General features: G+C 35.4%; 1 protein-coding gene across 2 annotated transcripts in view; it reads left to right on the forward strand.

Annotated features, from left to right (window-relative positions):
* Positions 1-26,332, forward strand: part of LOC128993383 (transcription factor GATA-4-like) — an 80,561-nt gene that overhangs the window by 19,854 nt on the left and 34,375 nt on the right. For both annotated transcript variants that reach the window (XM_054417255.1, XM_054417256.1), the window contains exon 3: positions 11,174-11,870. In XM_054417255.1, the coding sequence (XP_054273230.1) occupies positions 11,174-11,870 (697 nt within the window). The remainder of the gene's footprint in view (positions 1-11,173; positions 11,871-26,332) is intronic.

Genomic DNA, 26,332 nt, shown 5'->3' on the forward strand with positions numbered 1-26,332 from the left:
AGAATGCTAAGAGAAGTTTGTAGGAACTTTTTCTGCACACATTTAAATTACAGTGGCGAATAATGATAATAATAATATTGGGGGGGGGGGGGTAGGATTTATGTAAGTAGTTTTAAGTCATTTTAAGTAGACGTCTAAGCTTTTCTGCTCATATTCCTGATGGTAATTTGAGCTAAATTGCACTTTAACTTTACCTAGATCACGCTTCTTAATTGTTGAGTATTACGTTAGGCCCATATATTTTTTCTTTATATTAATTATTTCGGAGGTCCTGGACCCCTAATATTCGCCCCTGTGAGGAGATGATGATTGTCCTTCCTTGCTGCATAAACTAATGAAAACTGCATTTTTTGCATCTTCTCTTCACTTCCTATAGAGTTCAGTAGATCTCTTATATTTTTCGGTGAATTTTTCAATGCGAGACTTTTATTCAAGGCAAACAACTAAGCTCACTAAGAAATAAAAAGGATCAGTAAGAAAACATATCCTCTTTAGGGAACTCTGACACCAAGGATGTCAAGTTATGTTTCATATTTGTCACAAAATTAGTTATCGTAATAAAACATTTTTTTTATTAATAATAATTTAAAATATTTAATTTTGAGGCATTTTGATCTGGTATTTACCAGCTACAACCCTGCCTAGTCCCTAGGGTCTGTTATGAGTGTTAAACACACTAACTAGTCCCAAGACAGGCGTGTGCTGGTCTGGACACTATCCCAGGGGATCTCCAGGGTTACATCCAGGAGTTCCCCAGGGACCATCTGTCCCGTGCCTCCTCTGTAGGGAGGAGCCCACGTGTTCTGGACTCCGAGTCCTTCGGGAACATGTTCTTGTTACTGTCAATGTCAGTTTGGAAGTTGCTTTGTTGAGGTTGGTTTCGAAACTTCGGATTTGTTTTGCTGTACTTTGAAAACAAATGAGTAGGAAAACAAAGTACTTGTTAATCGAATGTTATTAATTTATGGGGGATCAAAATATTTTTTTACTGATGAGTACCTTATTGTAGGCCTATACCTGATTGAGGTACCCATTCAACAATTTATTAACTTGTAACGTTTCTTGCAGCTTCCAGTATACTTCTTGTATACTTTAAGAAAATGAGTAAAAATATTTATTATATTCATAGTAAGAATTAATAAATTAACCTCAATTAAGATAGAAACACATAACCGCCTTTGACAACGCTAGGTTTACCTGAAATCAAACATACACTGCAATTGGGTTTTTTATAGAAAGAAATGATACTTCAAGTATCCAAAGTCAATGCTTTAGGCTAAGCATTTTCTACTGATTTGTTTCGTACCGCAGTCCCAAATGGCCATCTGCCACTCTCAATACTCTGAACGACCATAGTAAGAAGTATTTATACTTAGGTTCTTTTGGTACTCACCATAATAAACTAAACAAACAAACAAAAAATAACTAAAAAGACTGACAATATAAACATTTTCACCACTACTATTAGAGTGGATTTGTGTATCTTGCAAGTGATAGATAATTATTGTATTAACATAGTATCTTTGTCTTAAGTCATGGTTGCAAGTTTAATACAATATGATATGTAAATGTAATTATTTACTGTGTAATGTCAAGTAACACTCATAGAAGTACCTACTTGAAGATAATTAAAATTCAATTTCAGCCCCATTTCTATAATCACCCTTTATACATTTTCCCTCAAAATTCTGAGAAACCCGATTCACAACATCCGATGCAAATTAGGCCCTAATCGGATTCTAAGAAAATGCAGGATTGTCCTTCAGTCATATCCGGACATTCCCTAGTCCGGACAAACATTGACAATTATTGTGACCGGAAACCACCCTCCCCACCTGTGGACCGGAAGTTAGCATTCGCACACCCCGTGTTGTCACCTGTACCCTTCTCGTGGTCTGTTAAATATTTAAAGGACTTCTTTTGTAACGGATCGTGCCGAAGTCGGCCTCTTCCCTTTCAGTTTTTTCTGGAGCACGTGTTGAAGTAAAATAATTTTGAAATCTTGTATACTGTAATATAACTATTTTATACATAAATTAGACCACATAGAAGTTATGTGTTTCTTTACTGAAATTACACCATGAATTGAGAACAACTTGAGAATGACTCATTTATTGAATTGAATTTATTGTAAGCTATTTTATCTTTCATGTCATGTCAACTACCAGTAACAAAAGAATAGGTAGAAAATAAAATCTTAGACTCTTGCGAAATTAGTGATATGTTCACAGAATTATGTTCTTTTTGGATCAAAAATTTATGACATCTGGTCCCGTAGCACCGTGTGTAGCGATACGGGATGTCTCTACGTCATTATCTGAAAGTCAATGGTTAAACATTCTCAATAGTACAAGTTATAAACTCATATTTTAGATCTTAGATCTAAGGTTGGATTGAAATCTCCAATTTCAGATTCAATAATATCAGGGTTTTGAATCACCCTTAATCCAGAGATCCACAGCTCCAATTTTATATTTTAGATAATCATGCTTTTCAAACAATCAAATTTTCTCATATTCTTCAAATTACTGACTCCACATCACAGATATCAAACTTTCAAGTTTTTCGGATCATAGAATTTTCTTCTAGAAATCATGAGCTGCGATTACATTACAAAGCTGAGTTGGCACCTCGTAGACAACGGAGCGATCTGATTGGCTGTCCGCTGGTCACTAGGGGTCAAGGGTCAAGGTCACGTGGTCATGTTACGTCTATCACACAATTAAATGCTGATTTCTCCCTCCCTAGTTCCACGATAACCCTCTAGGGCAAAAAATCTTAATTGGTCCAATAAAAATGCAGCGAAACTTACAAACTTTATTTTATTTTCTCGATTTAAATTTTTTTTGTAGTGGTTGGCACACAAGCATTGGACTTTCTATGTTTTACCAAATTGTAACATTTAAATTTTTTTACAAAATTGGTGAGATGACATTATTATTTTTGTAATTAAGGACCAGCTGTTTTATTAGCCAAGACAATAATAATAATAACATTTATTAAAGTAGGCCACTCTTTCATAAAAATTTAAATATTTTACCTTTTTTGACTTTAATCAGTTATAGTAAATACTTTTCCTTTTCAAAATTATTTACTACCGGTAATATTAACGAGTTTTGAGATAGTCCAACGTATTCAACATAAATATACGGGTTAAACAAATAAATACTATAACATTACTAGTACCGTACCATATTTGATTAATGAGTTTCAACACAAAATCTGTAATAATAACAATCAATTACATTTCAATAGTACCTATAGTACTAACCTCTTATTTCACCTATTCCCTCATTTCTTGTACACCGGCTTTACAAATACTTGCAGAATGTTTCATAATTTTCTACCATATTTACTTTCCCGTCCGTGTCGGCTTATCAGTGCTGATAAGAAATCCTGGTTAGTTAAGAACAACCCACAACCATGAACTAAGAAACGCCGATATGAATGCGTAAATATAAACACTACGACAATGTTTGCTTTGTAAATAAGAAAATCAAACAATAACATGTTTTAACTGATTATTGACCGGTAGTGTTTAAAACTTGATAGACATTCTTCATCAATAATACCTATTTGTTCAAAATTTCTGTACATTAATACAATGATTTTTTTACTTGAATATTAATAAGTAATGCGATTACTTAAAGGAATTGGCAATCCAATTATTGTATTTCATGCTGGCACGAAATCGTCGAACTTAACATTTACTTAAAAGTCGTCCAAGATAATAATTGACTTTTAATACAGTATATCCTAAAACATACTCACTAATAGATATCATCCTTATAGATCACCTGGATAGTTTTAACGTGTGTTAATATCCCGACGAGTGTGTTGATATTTCCCTAACCTAAAAATTACAAATTTTTGTAAGCGAATGAAAATCTATATAGCTAGTGAGGATCACGAACTTTTGAGAAAACCGTAAGCAGTACACCTTTCAACCTTATACTGTACTTAAATGAAAGCCCTTCATAAAAATTTTCCGTAAAATATCAGTGTTTCGAAAAACAACTAAGGGCACGAATCTCAATTAAAGTGATGTATTCAATTACATTTTAAATATTGAAGATGCATCAGCTGTTAGATTTGTTTTTAATTTATAGTGTGTTTGTTTACTTTTCCCTGAGTTAATCGTTTGATTTTCATTAGTCATTATAGATGTTTACATTACGATAAAGTTATTAGCCTAGTTTTAATTCTGCCACACAGTTGTAAATATTAGAGATTTCCACCAAGCATTTAGTACGACTGTAGTTTGCATGTATATGCATGGTAAGTGTGTGTAACGGTATTTTATAGTAGATCTAGGGACCAAAATTATTCTCTCAAGTATTCTTACCCCGCAACGAAAATCACGGACAGAACAACTGTCAAAATTAGCTGTACAAACTATTAAGTTCAAATAGGAAACCTATTTATAAAGTTAAATTGCTAGATATTTTACAAACTAAAGATATATATTTGGAAGCTAAAGCAAATTGTAAAAGTGCATTTAACATAAGACAAAACAAGTTAGACTTCATCGTAATCAAGTGTTGCCGAACTAAAAACACACAACAGCGTCAAAGTTTACATTGCGATGAGGAGTCTACTCGAAAGATCCTAGGACAAACGTTTAGATATTTCAGGGATACAATTGTGGGTTAAGCTCACTATTGTTCTTAAAAGAAACTTTTATATATACTTATGGTACCTGAGTCCAAGTATTTAACTACATCCATAGACTATCTATGAAGTTATACCAATTCAATTAAAACAATCTTGTCTATAGTACTTACGAATTCGTCTACAGTGAAAAGTTGTATTTTCCGTATTTTAAGATAATTTCTTTCCTGAACCACTTTTGCTTTGCAAACAAGTTGTCACCAAACTAAATTGGTAGATGAAATGGTGGTTTGGTTATTTTTTCAGAAAATAAAAAGCTGAAGGAAACCCAGTTCGAGATAATTTATAACAATAAACGAGGTTACGACCCCTCCTAGGGTTGTTATCGGTTGGGGGTGGTGGGGTGGGACTGGTGGGAGAGTTCGTGTGTTAGGGGTGCAGTAGAGATAAGGGGTTATCAGGGGTCCAAGCTATCAGGAGTCTTCGACATTTGAACAGGTTGATCGTATATTCATCTGTCAATTAAACTGTAAAACTGTGGAGTGGTAAAACATGTTTTTGCACTTACTAAAATTGAGCTGAAATAACTTAGCTCATGTAAAAATATTAATGAATAGAACATTAAGGAATCTTTTCTTGGTAGCTAATAGGTCACCAAATCCTTGGTAGATGAACAGATAGTGAAATGTGTCAATATACATATATTTGATCTTTCAGTAAATATTAACTATAATTTTTAATGCCGATTTTAATTATTTTTTATGAGGACGGGATTTTCTTATTTGGATACTGTAGTATGAGGATAAAAACATTGAATAAAACAGCACCATCAACATAATACTAAAGATTGAAATGATTATAATATTATATTTAAACGACGCCAAAACATCAGAGGACATAGACAAGTGAACTATGTGTGTTCAATGAAGATGTTACTGACTTTAATCAGGTGTTTATTAAAAGCCCAATAGTCACGGACAGATGGGTTAACTTTCAAACTAATACACACAGTTTTACATCTCTGTGGATTAAACCTAAATAAGACTGCTTATTAGGCGTATGCGAGCACAATTCTACAGTAGTTTAGCTCAGTCTAGCTATGGCTCGTTACAATTGAAGAATAAGTTGTTACTTTGTTCGTGATTCTGTAAAAAATTCGTGTTCAAAATAATTTAATGACAAACCAGGTAGAGTCGATTAAAAGACCCAAAGTTAGTCTAATCTTCACATAAAATCCCCACTTGAGACCGCAGCGGCAAGTAACGACACTAGCGACATCTATGAGCCAGTGCCGGAACCCAGTGATAGTGATACTGTATTGATAAGTCACCTTATCCCGGTGACGTCACAGTGATTGCTTATCAAGGGTGACGACCTACGTAGTCACTGAGTCCCGTTGTTGGGATAACCCTATCAAGCGATGCACTCCCGTATCTCAAACTATTCTCACCACGGAGTACCGCAAGGCTCTACGTTTGGTCCGATATTGTTTCTCTTTTGGACTTTGGACAATGCGTTTTGAGATCTATCAAGTAATGCATTTATGTATCTCAAACTATTCTCATCATCACGGAGTACCGCAAGGCTCTATGTTTGGTCCGATTTTGTTTCTCTTTTGGACTGTAGACAAGTGTTTTGAGATCTATCAAGTAATGCATTTATGTATCGCAAACTATTCTCATCATCACGGAGTACCGCAAGGCTCTACGTTTGGTCCGATATTGTTTCTCTTTTGGACTTTGGACAAATGTTTTGAGATCTATCAAGTAATGCATTTATGAATCAAACTATTCTCATCACGGAATACCACAAGGCTCTACGTTTGGTCCGATATTGTTTTTCTTTTGGACTTTAGCCAATGTGTTTTTAGATCTATCAATCAATGCGTCTTATCTCTAACTATTGTCATCATCATGGTATGGTGAATTTACACAGTTTTTAGTCAGGAAAGTAAAAATTAACTGAACGTTATTAGGAACACTTATAACGATAGAACCGCACACACGAATCCTAAGTTTCAAATGATTGGAAACTAGTATAAAAAATGCCGTGTTTACAACTTAATTGCTAGTAGAGTAAAATTCTAAAGTGTTATTCAATTGATCGAATTGCATATAATGAATGAAGATCCCTCCTGACCTATTTTACGAAAAAATAGTATATTTCATCACTAGGGCGTAAGGTGACTATTTTCGACCCCTATAAAATGAGAAAATGATTTTTTAAATGGGAAATGAGCGAGGGTTGAAAGGTAATTTTTTGCCCGTAGGATGAACTATATTTTTCATCATTTGCAACATTATTTAACAAACTAAGTTAGAAAACGAAAATAGTTTATGTAAAGATAACCTCACAAAACTATTTCGAGTTTTTTTTTCAATATTGCTGAAAATAAGCTGTTCTGTGGTTCGATCATGTAGTCCATTTCGATTGTCTTACTGTACATTATATCGATATGTCGAACTATTGACAACAATGCAACAATAAGCTACAGCCGATTAAGTTAATCGATAAATAATTTCAATACATGTGATTGCTTACAATCAAAATTTACAACAGCTGATTTTTACTCCTTAACACCCTAGGGACTAAAAATGGCCATTTATTCCCTAGAGAATAAAATAACTAGAGAGTAAAGAACAGGTCGATGAAGTAAGAATTATTCTTGTAACCATTGTTGTGCAGTCGATCTTGGCAGACAGGTTGAATGACCTGTGATGGTAAAGTCATTAAGAAGCTGTAAACATAGTTACTTGTACACACAGGGCCACAACCGAATAGCTGCTAGTAAGACTGGCGATTATTTTAGTCATGGGAATCCAGAAACATTACAATCCAGAAAGTTACAATTAAATCCCTCCCAAGATATTTTCCATAATTCATAGTAAAATTTACTTGGATTCTGAACCACCGGGACTTAGGATGTTTGAAATTATGTTTGCAGATCAATGATTCAAGTTGTAATCAATCTAATTTTGATTATTCAATCATATCAAATCATATCGTGGGTGAGTGGTTGTAGCACTCGTAACAATCAGGTTGAAGGTTCGATCCTGAGTCAACAGCTTTTTTAAAATTTGACACTGGGCCCAGCTGCTCTTGATCATACGGGGGTTTTTAAATCAATTGTTGTGGCTAAATAAACAGCTGATCTTATAAGTTATCTCATAGTTCAGGATCTTATAGTTAGTAATAAATGAAAACTAAACATATCTCCCTTAATTCAACATTTGCATTGCTTTCACTTTCAACCAAAAATGCGCATACAGTAATGGTTATGTTGGTTGCGTTGATAAAGTGTTCTACAAATAATTAAAAGTCCAATTTGTAGAAACAGATAACATATTTTTAAGGTTTCAACAAGTTAAAAAAATAAAATTATTTACACAATAAAGATTATCATCCAATAGTCCAAGTATCCAATAGTCAATGCTACTACGGTGGAACCCCGATAACAAGTCACTCTTGATAAGTGTAATTTTCAAATCCCCTAGAATTTGCTTCACTCCTATTGCAAATCTTGATAAGAAGGTAACCTTGAGATCGCGTCTTTTTTAATAATCCCCATGAGAGTTTTATCAATGTTGTACTGTATTTTGTTTACAAAGATCGCGAATTGTCGATCTATAGATAATCCGAGCTTTGGCTACCCATGAGCCGGATATGGTAAAGGATTACATTAGCATAAATATGGAGCCAGGGTGGTAAACAAATTAGTCTAACGACCATCGTTAGAAAGAGAATACAACTTGCAAAAACCCGGAGTTCAGGGACTGCCTTGGTTATCAATCAAGTCCTATCAGGTCCAGCTTGAACACTTTCACTTGCTTTGCGGAGAAGAAACACACAGTCAATTTGTTCGACTTCAAAAAAGAAGGTGGAAGATTTGTTTGTCCAAGGAGACTAGGTACAGCCGGGAATTGTATTTTCACATTACAAGGCTAGACCTAGGGGTTGTAGCTTTACCACGTGGATAAAATCCATTGGTGATTGGCAGGATTTGAACCCGGGACCTCAGGGACCGAAGTTCCACGCTCTACTAGACCAGCTTGCTCCCCAAAGCTGGTTGGGGCCCAGGGGGGAGGTATACATACATATATATTGTCCTAAGACGCTAGGAACGAGCCCGGGATTGTTTTTTACATTACTTCAGGCTAGACCTAAGGGATACGGCATTATCACGTAGATAAAATCCATTGGTGATTGGCAGGATTTGAACCCGGCACCTCCGGGACCAAAGTCCCGCGCTCTACTAGACAAGCTTGCTCCCCAAAGCTGGGGCACAGGGGGAGGTATATTTATATGTAAATTTTTTTGTCCTAAGACGCTAAGCACGAGCCCGGGATTGTTTTTTACATTACTTCAGGCTAGACCTAGGGGATACGGTATTATCACTTGGATAAAATCAATTGGGGATTTGGCAGGATTTGAACCCGGGACCCCAGGGACCGAAGTCACGCACTCCACTAGATAAGCTCGCTCCCCAAAGCGGGGCCCCAAGGAGGAAGGTACTAGTGAAATACAAATTGTACAGTCGAATGGTCGTGAGGATTTCGCATTTCGTTCTTATCAATTCTTAACTCCGCTTTCACTCACATTTTTCTTGATTTGGGAGAAACATGTTCCGAATTGTCGATGTGCTCGATATCATCAGGAAAGGACAAGGTATCTTTAAATTAAGTGAGTTATCTTTAAACGGTAATCAGTAATTTTTTAACGAGCCCTTGCATACCAAAATCCATGATAATCTTTGTTAAATTAGATTTTAAAAACGATCGTCATGCACTTACAGATAATTATCCTTAAAGTACCCAATAGCAAACTATTAAAAATTGTACAAGAATGAAATTACTTCAAAATCTATTAGATCAAAACTCCAGTACGATACATCGTTCATATCTCTAACCGTAGCAGGTTTTAGAGTTTTGAGGAATTTTTTTCTTTTAACGTGTTTTGAGTTTGTCATCGACGTTTTGTGCCAGTACGATACATCGTTCATATCTCTAACCGTAGCAGGTTTTAGAGTTTTGAGGAATTTTTTTCTTTTAACGTGTTTTGAGTTTGTCATCGACGTTTTGTGCCAGTACGATACATCGTTCATATCTCTAACCGTAGCAGGTTTTAGAGTTTTGAGGAATTTTTTTCTTTTAACGTGTTTTGAGTTTGTCATCGACGTTTTGTGAATTTCAAACATCACTGGACAAACTTCTAAAGTCAACATATTTCTTATATGATACAAACTTCTCTTATTTTTCCCAATTTTCCTATAGTAAAAATGTCTAACTACCATAGTTTTTTACTTTCACCTACTAATGTTTCGTTGTTTTAATGTTAAACAAACCACTGGAGCTGAACTAGAATTGAACATTTACTTGCTCACTTCTGTTAAATACTTATAAATGTCAATTTAGTAGAATTTATCGAAGGTCAGAGATAACCCCATGTGGAAACATAACAAGGAGATAACAACTGATTTATTGTGGGTTTTTGTAAAGATTATCTATTTCAAGATATACTTTATATCTTATTTAGTTTATTATCATGATGCAAGATCATCTCGTTGATTAAATCTGTTTTTGTTTCATTTACGGATTTGAAAACAAATTTTGGGAATGTTGTAGATATAACGTTTCAGTTCAGATTTTCGGTTCAGGAGAGAGTAGGTCCATGATTAAAATTTTACTAGAAATAAAAGAAAACAAAGATTTTCCAATCATCTGCAATAGCATCTACAGTGTGATATGGTACTTTCACAGAAAAATATCGCTGTGTAGTTTAGAGATAATTCCTAGCTCTATTCCCTTAGTAAAATGAGGTAGTTCTAATTTTCTCAGAAAGATCTTTGAATTTCTCAAACAATAGATGGTAAACAATAGATTAGTTTTGTCTCCTCTCTTGTGTTTTATTATAAAAGTTGATTTATTCTAAACTCTTTTTATTTGCTTTTTTCACTATACTGTATTTAAAGTTATCTCGATGTAACGTCGCCAGCATAGATTAGTTTACAATAGCAACAGGGCTGTCTAAAAACATTCTGATAATTTGTTTTCTTTTTTGCGACGTTATTTATCATAAATCTTTATTTATCAAAGTGACAGTGTAGGCCTACACCTAGTTATCATTTTCACCTATCTAGCAACGTTATATCCTTTTCTTTTGTTATGTGTATTTTATCTCGTTCCTCTATCTTTGAGCAGTTTTTTTATTCATCTCTACAAACTGTGTATTTTTCCATTCTCACTTTATAGATTAGATTGCAATAGCGTTTATCTTTTTTTTTAAATCACGGATTATTTAAAATATTATTCTTTCTGCGAAACTTGTTTTGTGATGTTTTTTATCTTTATTTTTTATCTAGATAGTGAACACCTGTGCGTTCGCTTTTTAACTCAATTGTCGATAGCAATACAACTTTATCTTTTTTTAAATCATGGATTATTTAAAATATTATTCTTTCTGCGAAATTTGTTTTTTGAGGATTTTTATCTCTATTTTTTTATCAAGATAGTGAACACCTGCACGATAGTCTCTCTCGCTTCTTAACACAATTTAATTTTTCCAGAGCTGGACATGACCGGAAGCGCCGCGGTGGGGGAAGACCTGGCGGCGCGGGACGAGGACCGAGCTGCAGCCGACACTATAGACCAGCTGAACAGCCATCGCAGTCCCGACAGCGCATGCGCAGAGGACAGCCAACCAGCGCCGGTGTACACTCACAGCAGACCTGCCAGCGCGGGCGGTGAATACGTCCAGGACTACCGCGATGACGTTTGTGACCTCCGCGTAACCGACGAGGGAATGCACCGTGCAGCCTACCGCGAGGACGACATGATCTACCGCCAGTACCACCCTCAATACGACATGTTCCCCCATGAGTACCACCAGAACATGCAGCAGTACGAGATGAAGAAGGACGAGAACGAGGACCACTACGAGGACATACTCGAGTTGGGGGATAAACGAAGAAAATTGGACGTTTGTAGCAATACGTCGGGTAGATCTTCCGAACTGGACCACACCACCCCGCCTGTGTTAGAGTACCCGGACAACAAAGAGGGATTGTTGGACTTGCATCTGCCTCACAGAGAGATGCCGAGTAATAGCTTTGTACATTTGACCGCCGCGCTGCACTCGCCGAGCTCCACCGGGGATGCTGAGGAAGCTGGTGAGATCTACCAAGGAGGTGACGCGCTGCATAGATTACAACCCTACCCGCATCAGCACGAGGTTATCCAGCACTCCAACAACTACCAGCAATCGTGAGTAAATGTTTACTTTGATAAGGGTGTGATTAGATGTATCATAGTGTCGATAATCTTTATCTCTACTAATTCGCGTTAGGATATAGTTATATACCGTAACCGTAGTAAATGCCATAACAAAGGTTTACTAACAATAATCTGTATGGTGCTATAGGGACGAATTAGCGGTTTATACAGGGTATGTTTATAGGCTCTATAGTGGTTAGAGGTTTTATACAAGTTCACTGTTTGGGGATAACCAAGCTTATGTGTTGGCAGTACTGCTTCCTTACTAAATTTCTGACCAGCTGATATGCGTTTTAGCATTGTTGTATAAACAGTGTGTTATTGGGGATTGATTGTGGATAATAGTCAGCGTGGTGTTTTCACAAGTTTAGGGAATATGTATTGTAGAAGAATGCATTAACAGATACAACGTAACACCATAATAGGCAACTTCTGACAGATCGGGCATTAAATTTAAATTATTGCTATTTTATTTTGTTTGATTCTAAGCCTTGGATTATGAAGAAGTAAATGAAGAAGCAACCTGTATAGGGGTAGGTTTTTAGAGAGTTTCTAGGGTTGATTTTTTTCCATGATTAAGACCATAGACGTAGTTTTGTTACTGTAGTCGAATGGCAAAAAGTTATTCCCTTTCAGTTTTTACTCGTTGTAGAATAAGTGACTATGGACTTAGTTTCACTTCACTTAGTTGTAAACTGCTGCCGATATCATGTCTTAGTATAGTAACATAAAGTATTAACAACCTCAAGAAAGAGCGGCGTTCTACGTATTTTTTTGGCTCTAATTTTAGACAGGGACTGAAATAAACTGACTCATAATTTGAGAAACATTTCATAACTTTACCAGCTATATTGCGGATGAGCTTTTTTTTGTTTTGTTTTTCAATCAAGGGATTTTTACGCATGTAACCTTTGACATTTCCACACGATTAAATAAACGTAGTGTTAGGCCTGGCGCACACGGTCGATTTTTCGATCGGCCGATTAAAAAATCGGCCAAAAATAAATCGCCTTTGATTTATGTCTAGGCGCACACGTGGCGATTTTTTAGTCGAGAAATGGATTTTTTGAGTGCGTTAAAATGGACTTTGTTGAATTAACCTGTGTTTGTGCTCTTCTAACTAGACCAAAGAAAAAAAGAAGACAACTTAAATATTGGGTTCATCCGATAGTAAGTCAGATACTTTTAAATCGACAGTTTTAGAAACTATAGGTACACTTTACGTGATGACAGTAAAAAGTTATTTGATTACTATAGAATGTCTGTTGAAAGTTTCAGTTGTTATTATAACAGCTGTGGCCTTTTTTAGCAAAGAAAACAACACAACTCACACTGAAGTTCACTGACTCCTGTGGAGAACAACAAGCGACTGGCCGATTTTTTAGTCGACCGTGTGCGCGGACTGATAACAACCTGTACGTTACAGATTTTCGGGCGACAATCGCCTCGCCTACGAATCTGTGGCAAAACCCAGATTTTAAAATCGGCGCAATTCTCGATCGCCTGTGTGCGCGCTTCCATTCAAATACATGATGCACAGATCGGCCGATGAAATAGTCGCCTCAAAATAATCGCTCGTGTGCGCCTAGCCTAGGCTTATCTTATTGATAACACGTGCTAACAACTAGGTTAAGCTAAGAATTTTCCATTGATGACATTAGAAAAACTTAATAGTCTACAGTACTACGGTAAGAAACCTTAACATTTAATTTTAATTCCAACCTAAAGAGCTTACACAATACGTTGTTTCCAAAATATCCTTAAATCTATGTTTGCGCACGACCACACTTTCTTATCAGTTTACGTCTTTCTAGATTTACGTCAATCGACTTCCGGAACGCGGGCGAATTGACGCAATAAGTATGACCCATCACTTAGCTATGGACCCAGGGATAGAGCAAAATGAAGTCACTGAAATGGTTTGAACTGATGGATTGAAACTTGAACTGTAAAAACGTCCAAACCAGATGTTCAGGTTAAAATTGACTCGGGCCAATGACGTCATTTGTTTATGTTAATGATCCATTCAGTTTGTGTTCTGGGATTAATGTGGGAAACTATATCGCATCGCTTTTTCAGGTTCTAGATGTAAATTAATTAATTTGTACGTAGCTACCTAAATTAATTAATACATCCTAAATTTTATTTTTTAAATATTAAATAACGATGGTGAATATCCCTCCAGTCATTAGCTGTGTGGTTCATGGTCTGAAAATCTGCCCATTGGCTACATAAATCGTAAGGACGCTGAACACTGATTTAAAAACAAATCTTTTAACACCATGAATATTCCAAGCTTTTCTCCATTCAATGCTTTACTTACTCTTCCCTTTATAACAAAAATCCTTGTTTGCTATTGTAATATAGGTATACACACACCTTTGTTGTTATTACAGGCTGAACGACCAAACGGAATTTCTTACGTTAAATGTTAAACAGTTTTATAAAAAATGAGGTTAAATTAAGTGATTAATTCAGCGCCCTCATTACAATCACCACCATTACAGAAACATGCGTGCGTACTAAAATTGCCTGTGAATAATTTCAGGCGCTACATAAATACAGGTAATTGATTTGAATTTCGGAATACGTCTGCTGTATTATTGTTTGGTGATATGCACGTTATCCTAGAATTTTATATTTTTACATGCATTTCATACGTTTTGTGTTCCTTTTTGGCTTTGGCAACTGAGTTAAGCTGGTAGGTTATCTTCAAAGTTATTGTTATAAACATTACCAAAAATATTTACATTGGCTGTTGCTGTAATTATTACCATTGTTACAACAGCTGTTACACATCTTGAAGATTGCACTTCTGCTTCTACGGTATTGCACGGTTGGCCCGTAGATTGATAAGAATTGTTTCTATGTTACAAATTACATTAGAGGTATAATTACAATTAATAATACAGTAATTGTCTGGTTAACAGTGAGGTTACAGTGTTCACCTTCAAAACCGAACGTCGCACGTTCGATTCCATGAGATCAGCAATTTGCTAATAGGAAAATGGGCAATTAATATAGATAGTAAAAAGACCACGGTTTGGTCCCTTACAACAGTAAAAGATGCCACTAGTGTAAATACACACGAATACATAGCTGCTCAATTTACTAATCGTGATATCTAAAGCTACTATAAGCGGCTAGCATCGTAGCTCAATTAAGGAAGTAAGAGGACGCCTTATCAAGGTCGTTATATTTATATCACAACCTATTTAATAATCCGCACCTCATTAGGCCAGTAACATGCAAATGTGATGAATGAGATCCATAAAATGATTACTTACACACATGATTACTTTCGGGTCAGTGACGTCATTTGTTTATGTTTAAAATCCATACCGTTTTTGTTCTAATATCCATGATGTATACTAATTGTAATGCATACATCTATTAAAATAGTCGATTTACCATAGAATTCAGTATTGTCAGTTGTACACCATTCGGTTGTTTTGGAACAAAGTAAATTAGATATTTGACTACACTGTTGTGTGATTATTCAATCTTTTGTTAGGGTTATACAATTTTAAATAACTATTAAAAAAATACATCGACAGGGTGTGGTTCTGTAAAGTAGTTTTTTAAAAGTATTCACAGAATTTAACACATGCAGAAGTAAACTTCACATGTTGTCCAAAGTCAAAATTGTACTATTAAGAAGCTTCCCTGATATATGACGACAATTAATTTATAATTGTTTATAAGTTTCACAAACGCGTTGTAATAGAAAACCATTAAATCCAACTTGAACACGTGGTAAGCCTAATTGTAATATTTTTTCTAGACGAGTGATAGTTTTTCACATAAGATCAGGCTATGCATACGTGGGTTGGGTCATTATCACTTAGATAATAAGTGCATAAGTGATTGGCTGTATTTGAACCCGCGACCTCAGGTACTAAATGTCCGCGCTTTACCACTAGACCACCACGCTCCCCAATGTAATACAATACACCACGAAAACTAATTACTTCCCATTAACACAAAATATATCAATGTTATTTGTTGCATTCAGAATTTACCAATTTACCTTAATCTGTCTGCAGTCATAACTAAGATAACTATATTTACAAACACGGACAAGGTTGCGGTTATCATAATGTTATCATTGTAGGTTCTACTGTGTTTATCGTATGTTTAGTGTTTTGGATTGATAATTCCAGCGACCTTGTACATTGTTGCAGATACCTTATCAATCTCTTCTAATCTTTTCATCCAGCAATTCCTTGTTCAAGAATGTTTTGAACTTAACAATTAGTTGCTTTGACCCTGGAAATTGTATTCTCTAAAGCTATTAAAAACCTTACTATGCTATTTTATATTATTATTTTTTGACATTATTGGCATTATTTTTTAGCAGTTAGAATAAATTTGTTTATAACAATTCCTTAAAATATTGAAACGTAGTAAAGATAATTAAATTAAATATTAACATCTTACCCTTTGGAACCCGCCCAATATAATTATGATTTTAAACTCCCTCAGGTTAACCACGAAAAAAAACCGAACAAATATTTCTGACGAAATAAATCTAAAATCCATGATAAGGTGTGTAGTTCATGTGTACAATAATTTGTAATTGAAAGATCTTACTGTAAATTCAAACAATTTCCTATGACTATTGTACCTTGGTTACTAAAAATATATTTTTTATAAGCTGTGAGTTTAAAAGTATAATTTCTAAATCTTGGGGATTAGTAATTTTATAAATTCACATAGATTACCTATGTCGGCTAACAACTGAAAGAGTTCTTGGAGAATCCAGACTAAATTAATTTAAATACCAGACTAATTTAAATTTCCAGCTAAATTAAAATGTTAATTGCCGAACAAGAGAAAACTATGTTGAGCAAGATAAACAAACACGCTCAGACACTAACTAAAGATATGTGATAATCTGGACAATTAGACTAACAATTAATACTGTGATAGTGATGCTTCCGTCGTTTAATTGGGAAGATTAAAAATCAGAGAAACCCAAAATTACTTAAACCAACAGTAGCCTAATTGGTTCTCAAGTTAATTATGTTAAATCATACTTGATGGCCTAAAAAATTTCAAAACAATCTTTAGGAAAAATGTATTGTATGTTTTAACCAACATATCCTTCTATTTCAAATAGGAATTCAAAGTTCACATTGTACTTTTTAGCATTTGGTTGAGTTTTAGAAAAAAACAAGCATATATTTAGACTAACAAGAAAAGAGTGTTGAATGGATTAATTTTTAAAAGAATTTTTATTTGCTAACCAATCCCATCTGTAATGAGTATGTGTAATAAAAATCAACCAGATTCAGGGTTTACATCCTATGAAATTTTGAGTTTCTCTTTTAATTTATACTTGGTATTAAAATTTGTAAAACACTTTCCGGGCTAGAAATCTTATTGATATCCATCGGAATTAGTTGCATAGTGGTATTTCCTCAGGTATGGAATCTTAAAAAAATCTGTAAAATAATCAATTTCAAATTTAAACACATATACTTAGCATCGACTTATACAAAGGATCAACTTCTGTGGCTAAAACACGCTTTAGGTACAGTTTTGCCTAATTCCAAACACACTATAGTTCGGCCACTTAAAAAGTGACCTCCTCCAGCATTGGTTTAGCATTAGCGCGCAGGTCGTTTTCTATGCGGCCGAACTATAGCCTACTAATTGCTAGCTAATTAAAGACCATGTACACTCTTCACCGGACGAACTCCTAGCTCTAGGTTGAAGCCGTTACCCCGCAGGCGCGTGGTCAGCCACCATGTCCCCTGGGCAGATGCCCGGGCACACGCCCCCCTGGCCACTGGACCTGCACGGGACACAGGCATTCACTCAAGGTGGAGGATATGCCAGTGGAGCGAGGAGTCTTGAGATGTGGGTGCTGACTGTGGCACGTGCAATATAAACTATGTTTAACGATTATACACTTGGTATTCGTGAAATTTTCATTGAGTGGCCAATACTTTTGTAATTAACTGCATCAGTAAACCTACACATTCTTTTCTTCCATTGATATCTATACTAGCAACTAACAAGGATCTCGAACTTTTGAGGAAAAGGTACACCCATAGACCGAATATTTGAATGAATAATATCGATGAAAAACTTCCCCGAAAAATACCAGTTCTTCGATAAGCCCCGAAAACATCGATGTTTTCGCAACGATGTTATCGGTGCATCGATTGTTGACCTCGATGTTTACTATCGATAGTTAACATATCGATGCTAATTCATATTACCATAGAGTATACACGCAATTGAGTTACGTGTATACTCATTGCTATTACATAGTTATCATAGCATAAAAATCAATTCACTGCTTATCGACGGCACATTTTCAATATAAATGGAAATTTTTCGATAAGCCCCGAAAACATCGATGTTTTTGCAACGATTTTATCGGTACATCGATGGTTGACCTCGATGTTTACTACCGATTCTTAACATATTGATGCTCATTCCTATTACATAGTTACGATAACATAAAAATCAATTCACTGCTTATCGAAAGCGCATTTTCCATAAATGGAAACTTTTTCTTTTGGTGATTGAATCATTTTTCAAAGCTTTTCTTTAAATTTGAGTTTATGATGAATGGTGTAAAATAGACTTCGTGCACGACCAAAGTGTGTTGCAAGTTCATAAGCTTTTTTTGGGGGGGGGGGGGAGGTTTGAAAAATGTTTATCAATTTTGTACATAAGATAATCAGCTGATATAGCATGTTTGGTCAATTCTTGCTAACCGTTCAACTTTAACTCAACTTTCATTCTTTTCCACCACTACCTCCACATTTTCCCGGAAAATCACTGTGCACACGTAGCACAAATATTCAGTTAGTCCCGGGTCAGCACATATTTAGGCGCCAGTCTAACAGATGCTTGTGGTACATGTGTGGATGTGTGGGTAACGCACATGCTGTACATTGTGCTGATAGCTTGCTGGCTCCTCCCACACTAGGCTACATCAGCACAGCTCTTCCTCAGCATCTAGTTCAGTGTCAGAGTGGCGTTTAGGCGATGTGGTCGTACTACAGATCAATGTAAGTCTTGTTTTATTTTGTTTGCTTAACGTGTTTTTTTGTGTTTCATTTTCGTTGGTGAGGTTTTATGACAAGTGTTAAGTCTATAATTAAGAATGTTGGTGTTATTGTGAGTTTGTAGTAGAGATTTGTCGGAAAGTTGTTAATTGTCAGAAGAGTACTGTATTGTGAGCGAAGAGATCGTTATTTTAAAACATTACGAACATGCGTTATGTTGGCATAAACTTAATGCATTGTAGACTTTATTGCTTATCTTACCAATTTCAATGCTTGACTTGAACCTTCTAAGTCTCATAAGCGTTTTGCATTTGATTTTCGTTAGTGGTTTGATGACAAGTCTTGATTTAAGATTGTTGGTTTGTTATGTGGAATTCGGAGTACAGATTAGTGTGAGAGTTGTTGTTCATTGTTAGAACCTGAGCTAATATGGATCGTTATTTTAAACAATACGAACATGCAATTGGAATAAATTACGTCAGCAAACGAAGATACTTGCAATTATTGCAAGTCAATATTGCATTATAGACTTAAAACTAATAAGTTCTTAAGATTTTAATAACATGGTTCTTTATATTTATTGCTTATCGGTAACCAATTTCGGTAATTGAATCAGTACAACTTTGAAGTGTAAAAAATATACTTCACAGCTATAATAGTTTACGCTATAATTGCATGTTAAATATTTAGGCTCAGAGAAAAGTTTCGAAGCAATAAAATTCCACAATACAAGATTAGTACGTTAGTCACAAATTGGCTCATTACTTTTACACAGTCTTCTCAATTTTTCGCCTACAGTATATCACTCGTTTTTATGTCGCTGATATATGTAGTTGTTATATGGTGTTGTTTGCTTTAAAATGTACCTGCTTGTTGCTTTTATTATAAACCTGTAATCTTGTTAATTGCAAAAATTGAATGTACCAAATTAGATAATCATATTGTAAATTGGTTTATGGCGCAAATAATCAAATTTAATCAAATTTGATAACAATTTGTTCTACTATTACTCCATTTACCCGTAACAAGTCCACTCAACCAAACGTATACAAAATAACTAACCGTTTTTCAACAGTACATTATCACTCCAAAATTGTGTATTTTGGTCCTTAAATCTAAAATGGTCTCCAAACCTCTTCGCATAAACAGCAACACTTATAACAATTTTCTAAAAGCATTTTACCATGTGCGTCACTCCTAACGATGTTTGTAGGCGAGTGGAGCGGTTTTAAATGAGGAATTAACTAAATTAGTCGAGATAAAAGTATTTTTTGCTGGTTATGTTGTTGCAGAATCGCTTGTACTGATTGTATCAATGTATCACAGTCAAAACAATATTAGCGCAGACGATATTAGCAAGCGATTTTATCTGGTTAGCCATCGTTGCTAAGTGTTGTGGGCTTTGGTTTTTCAAAATAAGCTTCAATAAATGCTAGGAAAAAGTATAGGACCTGTATTTTTAAGTGCGTTCGAACAGTTTTGAAATTTTAAAACTATCGATTTTGAACAGTACAAGTATTATGTTATCATATGTTACAATTTTAAGGATTTTTATATGGTTTTCTTGTTGGTTGCCAGTTTGAGTGTACTAAAATAGAATCTATTGTATTTAGAATGCCTTTCAATGCATCGGGTACTAATTTTAGTTGTCTGACAAGCTTTACAACTTTTTTTATCCTAACAAAACCATCAGTATACAAACTATTCTTCGTTCAGTGGTGTTACGACATAGATTGAAGCGGAAATTTAAATGTATGTTTAATTTGCCTTAAAATAAGAATGACACATTTGAACCGATTGGTTGATGCTTCTATAGTCTGTTTGATGAAACCTGTCTCCAGACCCTCTGTTACCGTGGACTGGCCTGGGTCTTAAACCATTTGCCAGTCTCCAGGTAGGTAGACCTGTCAGGTTCCTTTATACAAACTATAGGTGTCAAAGCAGGTAAGACGATCAGGATTCCATAGGGAACGCAAGAAAAATCAATATTGTCCAGTACAGATTGTTTTACTATTAATCAAATTACGACGAATATAATTGCAAAAATCCAAAGCCATTTCATCATTAATTTTCCATTGGCCGATTTGGAGTGATAAGAAAATAACACGCCCGCACTACAACATATGGACAAGTTCTAGACATCCAGAGTCAGAATAATCACAGTTCTAAGTATCAAAGCCGCTGAAAGTTTGTTGTTTTGTTATATAGTTTTCTTGTCAAATTAGTCACTAACTTTTCCACAGGGGCCGAAAAGTAGGAAAACCTGACAAAATCGTGTCCACCGAACGAAAATATACATACATTTAATCATAGACAAAAAAAATAATTATCGACCATCAGCCGTGCCGCGGTTACCATAGGTTCTGGCGCACACTGGTGGTAGCGCCATTTAGCTACGGCGTACGCGCTACGTAACTACATTGCACTCCCAACGGTGTGCGCCAGAACCGATGGTAACCATAGTAACCGCAGCACGGTTGGCAGTTTATATTTAATTTTTTAGTCTATGGTTTAACGCTGTTAGGTGAACCAATATTATTATCGTAGTTTGGCTACCACCTTACAATTCAGTACAGAACGGTTTTGTCCATTGGCTAAACTGTGTATAGCGAATCAATACTATAATCGTTGTCGTTACATAGTAGCTATAAACTTCACATCCAATTTATTATCATGTGTTTATCTTACTTTGTTGCACTGAAAAACCGCGGTTTTTATTTCAAAGATAACTCAAAATTCGTTGATAAAGTGAGTTGATTGGTAGCTTGACGATGAAACATATCTGTACTTTACTCTTACAATTGCCACACATGTACAGTAGTGAGTAGTGACTAGTTGTTGTAGTGTTGTTGTGTTGGTAGCAATGCACCGCGTAGCACGGGTGCAGCGTATTATACACGCGTGTCTTGCGTGCGACTAGAACATTTCCTTATTGCGCCAGGTGTGCCAACTACCATTCAGTGTAATGGTTTGATGTTGTGCACTTGTCGGTTGTAAAGTGCTTGCAGGTTATGTTCATAACTAACCCTATTCTGTGTTGAAATGTCATCAGGTTGTGTATATGAGGAATGTGGTACCGAAAGGAAGATTTTAATAATGACTAGAGGAAAAATCCCTTTTGTTGATTAATGACCTAAGCAGGCTTTGTTTGTGTTGATCTTAATAAACAAATTTGCTGTTGGCGACAAAACAACAAACATACTACATGAATGTACAGTACCAGAAGTTATAAAACTTGCAAAAGAGGTCCTTACGAAGGTTTTTAAGTATCAATTCGATTTCTAATCATTACTTTAGTTGTTTGAAGGTAGTAAGCTTTGAAACATAGCATATTTTCAACAAATAATATCAATAGACATTACTGAATTACAATTATTTTACCAAACACAATTACTATTGCCTTGTGTTATTACTTGTTTTTGACTATCACAAGGTTTTTAATGAAAGAGTTATATTTTGTCTTTTTTTAGTTAAATTCATATTATATCTTAATTTGAAACAAATTGGGAACAAAATCAGCCGTTCTTTAAGTAGTAAAAGACTTTTATTTATAATTACACTAATGTTATAAAAAAATACGTCGTTCGAAACATAACCTAACAACGCCTGCAATGTCCATATGGATTGATAACGATTAGGTATACATACACAATATAGGACGACCCACTAAAAATATTTCAAATTAATTTTCCATATTGAACTTGTTGCTATGTTTATGAAACTTATCCAACATGTTACTTTGAGTAGGCGTTGTGATAATATCCTTATTTCACCATACGTGGTAGTACAGTTAAAATAAACCCCCTTGTCTATCTTTATTCTATTATTCCTTTAAACAGCTTTGTTCAGTAACATCATTCAAGATCACAATCTTCAAGACACAATCAAAATTTGCAGTTTATTTCAGATTTCTAATTGTCTAATCGTACTATTGCGATCAATATAAATAATAATACAAGTGAAAACCACGTGGAACTTTGAAAGCTTTCAGTGGTAAGATCAACTTACGTAAACGTCATAAGTCACTTTGAGTTTTGTAGCCTGTGACATCCTCGAGAAAGTAATAAGGCAAAACAAACAAGTTATGCTAAGAAATGCTGTGACCGTGGAACAAAGCAAAGAGCCCGTGACTGTACAAACATTAAAATGGCGAATAAAACTAACACTTGCTCAACATGTGGCCTACTAGACACTTGCCTTCGACCACTGGGATAACTGCAGGCAATTTCCCATTCTGTAAAAACGTCTCAAGTTGCTTCATGTCCGGTTAAATTTGAGCGCGTTGATGTCATTACCAGTACAATATAACTGTCTCAATATCTCAAGATATCCAAAGCTGTATACTTTTGGTAATAATTCACTCGTCAAATCAAGAGGTCTTTTTCCACATCTAATAATTTCTGTGTAGTTGTAAAAGCTGAAAAAGTCATAAAAATTTACCTTTTGAAAATATCAATTTTTAACAAAAAATAAACTAAATAAACGGTATTAGCCATTTGACATATACTTTCTCTCATTACCTTTCCAACAACACTAGGCAAACGGTGTAGCTATGATATGTTATGGGGGAAATCACAAGAGTTTCAATAACTTTGGAACCGTAATGTTTACAGTATTTCAGGTTTAACCCATTTTTAGATTTTAAAAAACCATAGCATACTACATTTTAATCCAAATATTTCGAATCGTTTGTGTAAAAATCTGATTATCTTGCGTTTTTGATGCAAATTTACCCGGAAAAATAAAAATGTCTCTACAATGTAATAGCTTCTGGAGATACCACGAATTAGTACCTACATAGGTACCAAATGTCGTAAAAATCTGACCACAGGGGTGTTCTGAGCTCTGTAAACATCTACACATACAGTACATACACAAAAGACATAACTTGAAAAGCCCTTTTTTAGGGTTCAGTGGGTGCCAAAAACGTATATTACCACCCAAAACTTTAACTCAAAAGTGTTGACGAAAACAATAATTTCTCCATATACTGTGTATAGAGGGAGAAAGTAAAAATTGACATTATCTTTTCCATATCTACAACGTTGTCCATCCACAAAATTCACCATTAGAAAGTAACTTCTTATCATAATTTGCATCAGTCAGCGGGCGTTTTTCCTAGTATTTCGCCCGATTGCTACACATCCTGCATTAATCATTTTTAGCTATGGTTGTCTAGTACTAAACTGTGCCACTAGAAGGTGTCTGTACGTGCTCGACCAGTACAACATAGCTAGTGTGTGTTTGTGTGTATGTGTTAGTATTGTCGTCAGTACTGTGCGCCGCTTCACTGGCTACTCACCACCAACACGCCTGTAAGTACTGTAATGTAGTCTAGAAGTGAAAATACAACGCAAAACTGTGGAGTAATTTTGAGTCTTGTTAAAATGCAAACGTAGTGGGATGGAAGGGATTGTAATCTAAAATGCCCCCGGTGCAGCAAACCTGCAGACAAAGATAATTTTCCATTTACCTGGTTGGGATTTTACTGTAATATTTCCTTAAAATTTTCAGATGTATTTTATTTTATATTTATTTTACCACACACAGTCAATGGTTTTGACATAGCAATTTCGAAGTTTTCTGATCTTCGTATCGTATAATTTTAACCTTCGAAAGAGACCATCAAGAGAAGTTCTATGAATGGATTTTTAGGAGGGTTGCGGTGTTTTTTCACCCTTCTGTGATAAGTTTAATGCCTGAACTCTTGGTCTAGGAAACCTGTTGTTCAAATACAGCGGTTGCCCTTTTTTAGGGAGAGGAGCTGTGAAAATGCTTTACGCACACAGGTGGCCAGCCTGTAGTGTAAACTCTTGAATTTATCGAACTACTGTACTCAATAAATAACCCCTCTCTATTCTTTTGATACCAAATGGTGATTTGTCATTAAGATTTACAAGACCAGATTATAAACTTACCTTAATAGACTGGTCAATACACTACTGGTTAATTGATCTTGTGCCTTCTTCTTCTTCTACTTCGTGACAGTCCAGTCCAGTGAGCCCAACTGGACTGAGGCTGTTTTAGGACTTTGTCCTCTTCTAAAGCTCTTTTCCTTAAAGTATAAAGTATACAGCTTCATACTTCAATACATGTGATTTTTTTTTTATCGTGTAATTTATTCATTTTTTATCGTATCGGGTAAAAGCTTACGAATATTCTACGGGACTAGATGAGAAATACGAACATACTTTAAAATAACCGTCTTCAAATGAATTATAAGTTAGTATAGGGACCTTGACTATTTATTGAACTAGACATTTCATCCCCACGTCACAGCTATCGCCAGTTTTTTTAAGTGGAAGTGGAATTTGTTGGGAAGAGAGCTACCGAAAGATTGCGCTGATGTATAAATTGTTGATTCATGTCAAATATCCTGACTTTTCAACCGCACAATCTGTGACAGGCTCACAGAACTATACTCTTTTTGAATAAAAATGTGTGACAGCTGGTCCATATAGATGGGATGTCTACTTCAGCATCCCAAATTCAAAGGTGAAACTATACCTGACTTGATATTTTCCTTAGTTAAATCATTTGTACAATTTCGATCAAATTGCTTTTGAAACGCACACCGGTAAGACCATGTGGAATTTTCGTCGTATGTTTTGACCTATTAAGTGACTATTGAAAAGCTAATATCTGTATAATTTTGGGACATATACAACATTGGTATTTGTTTACTTATGTTTTGACCTATTAAGTGGCTATTAAATAGCTAATTTCTGTATAATATTTTGGAACATATGCAACATTGGTATTTGTTTACCAATGTTTTGACCGGATACTAAGTGATTGGTGAAAAGCTAATATCTGTATAATATGGGGACATATACAACATTGGTATTTGTTTACCAATGTTTTGACCGGATACTAAGTGATTGGTGAAAGGGTTTGATCAATCCACCCCCATCACGGGCAGCGTTTCGCGACAACACTATTGGGAAACCCAGCTAACGATGATGTTACTAATGATCCCGATAAAAGACAGACATCTCGATCTCCGGTAATTTCCGGAATGCTACATTTATCAAAAGTCTCGGGCATCGCAGTGTCGCCAGCAGGATAACCAGGGGGGTAAGTGGAATCGGCGTGCGATGGGGAGCGATCAGTAAGTAGAATCTTATGTTAGTTGGGATCCGGCTCGAAGGACCAAATTTTGGATTTTTACGATTGTCAACCATCGTGTTTAATTTATAGTGTTATTTTCCTAAGTTCGTAGTGGATAAATTAAGTATGTCACTATGCAGAGTGATTAGCAAGTTGAAATTTGTATCGTAAGTTTGAATCCGGCTCGAAGGACCAAATTTTGTATTTGTAGATTATAATATACTAGCAGAGTACCCGTCCTTCGTACGGGGTTGGAATATAAGTATAAAATGCTTATTGCAGTTATACTCAAGCTTTGCGATTGCAATGGGTGGA

The sequence above is a fragment of the Macrosteles quadrilineatus genome, unplaced genomic scaffold (genome assembly GCF_028750875.1).
Source record: "Macrosteles quadrilineatus isolate MER2022 unplaced genomic scaffold, UCM_ALF_1.0 Scaffold_4__1_contigs__length_99947679, whole genome shotgun sequence".
In the NCBI taxonomy this organism is placed as follows: domain Eukaryota; kingdom Metazoa; phylum Arthropoda; class Insecta; order Hemiptera; family Cicadellidae; genus Macrosteles; species Macrosteles quadrilineatus.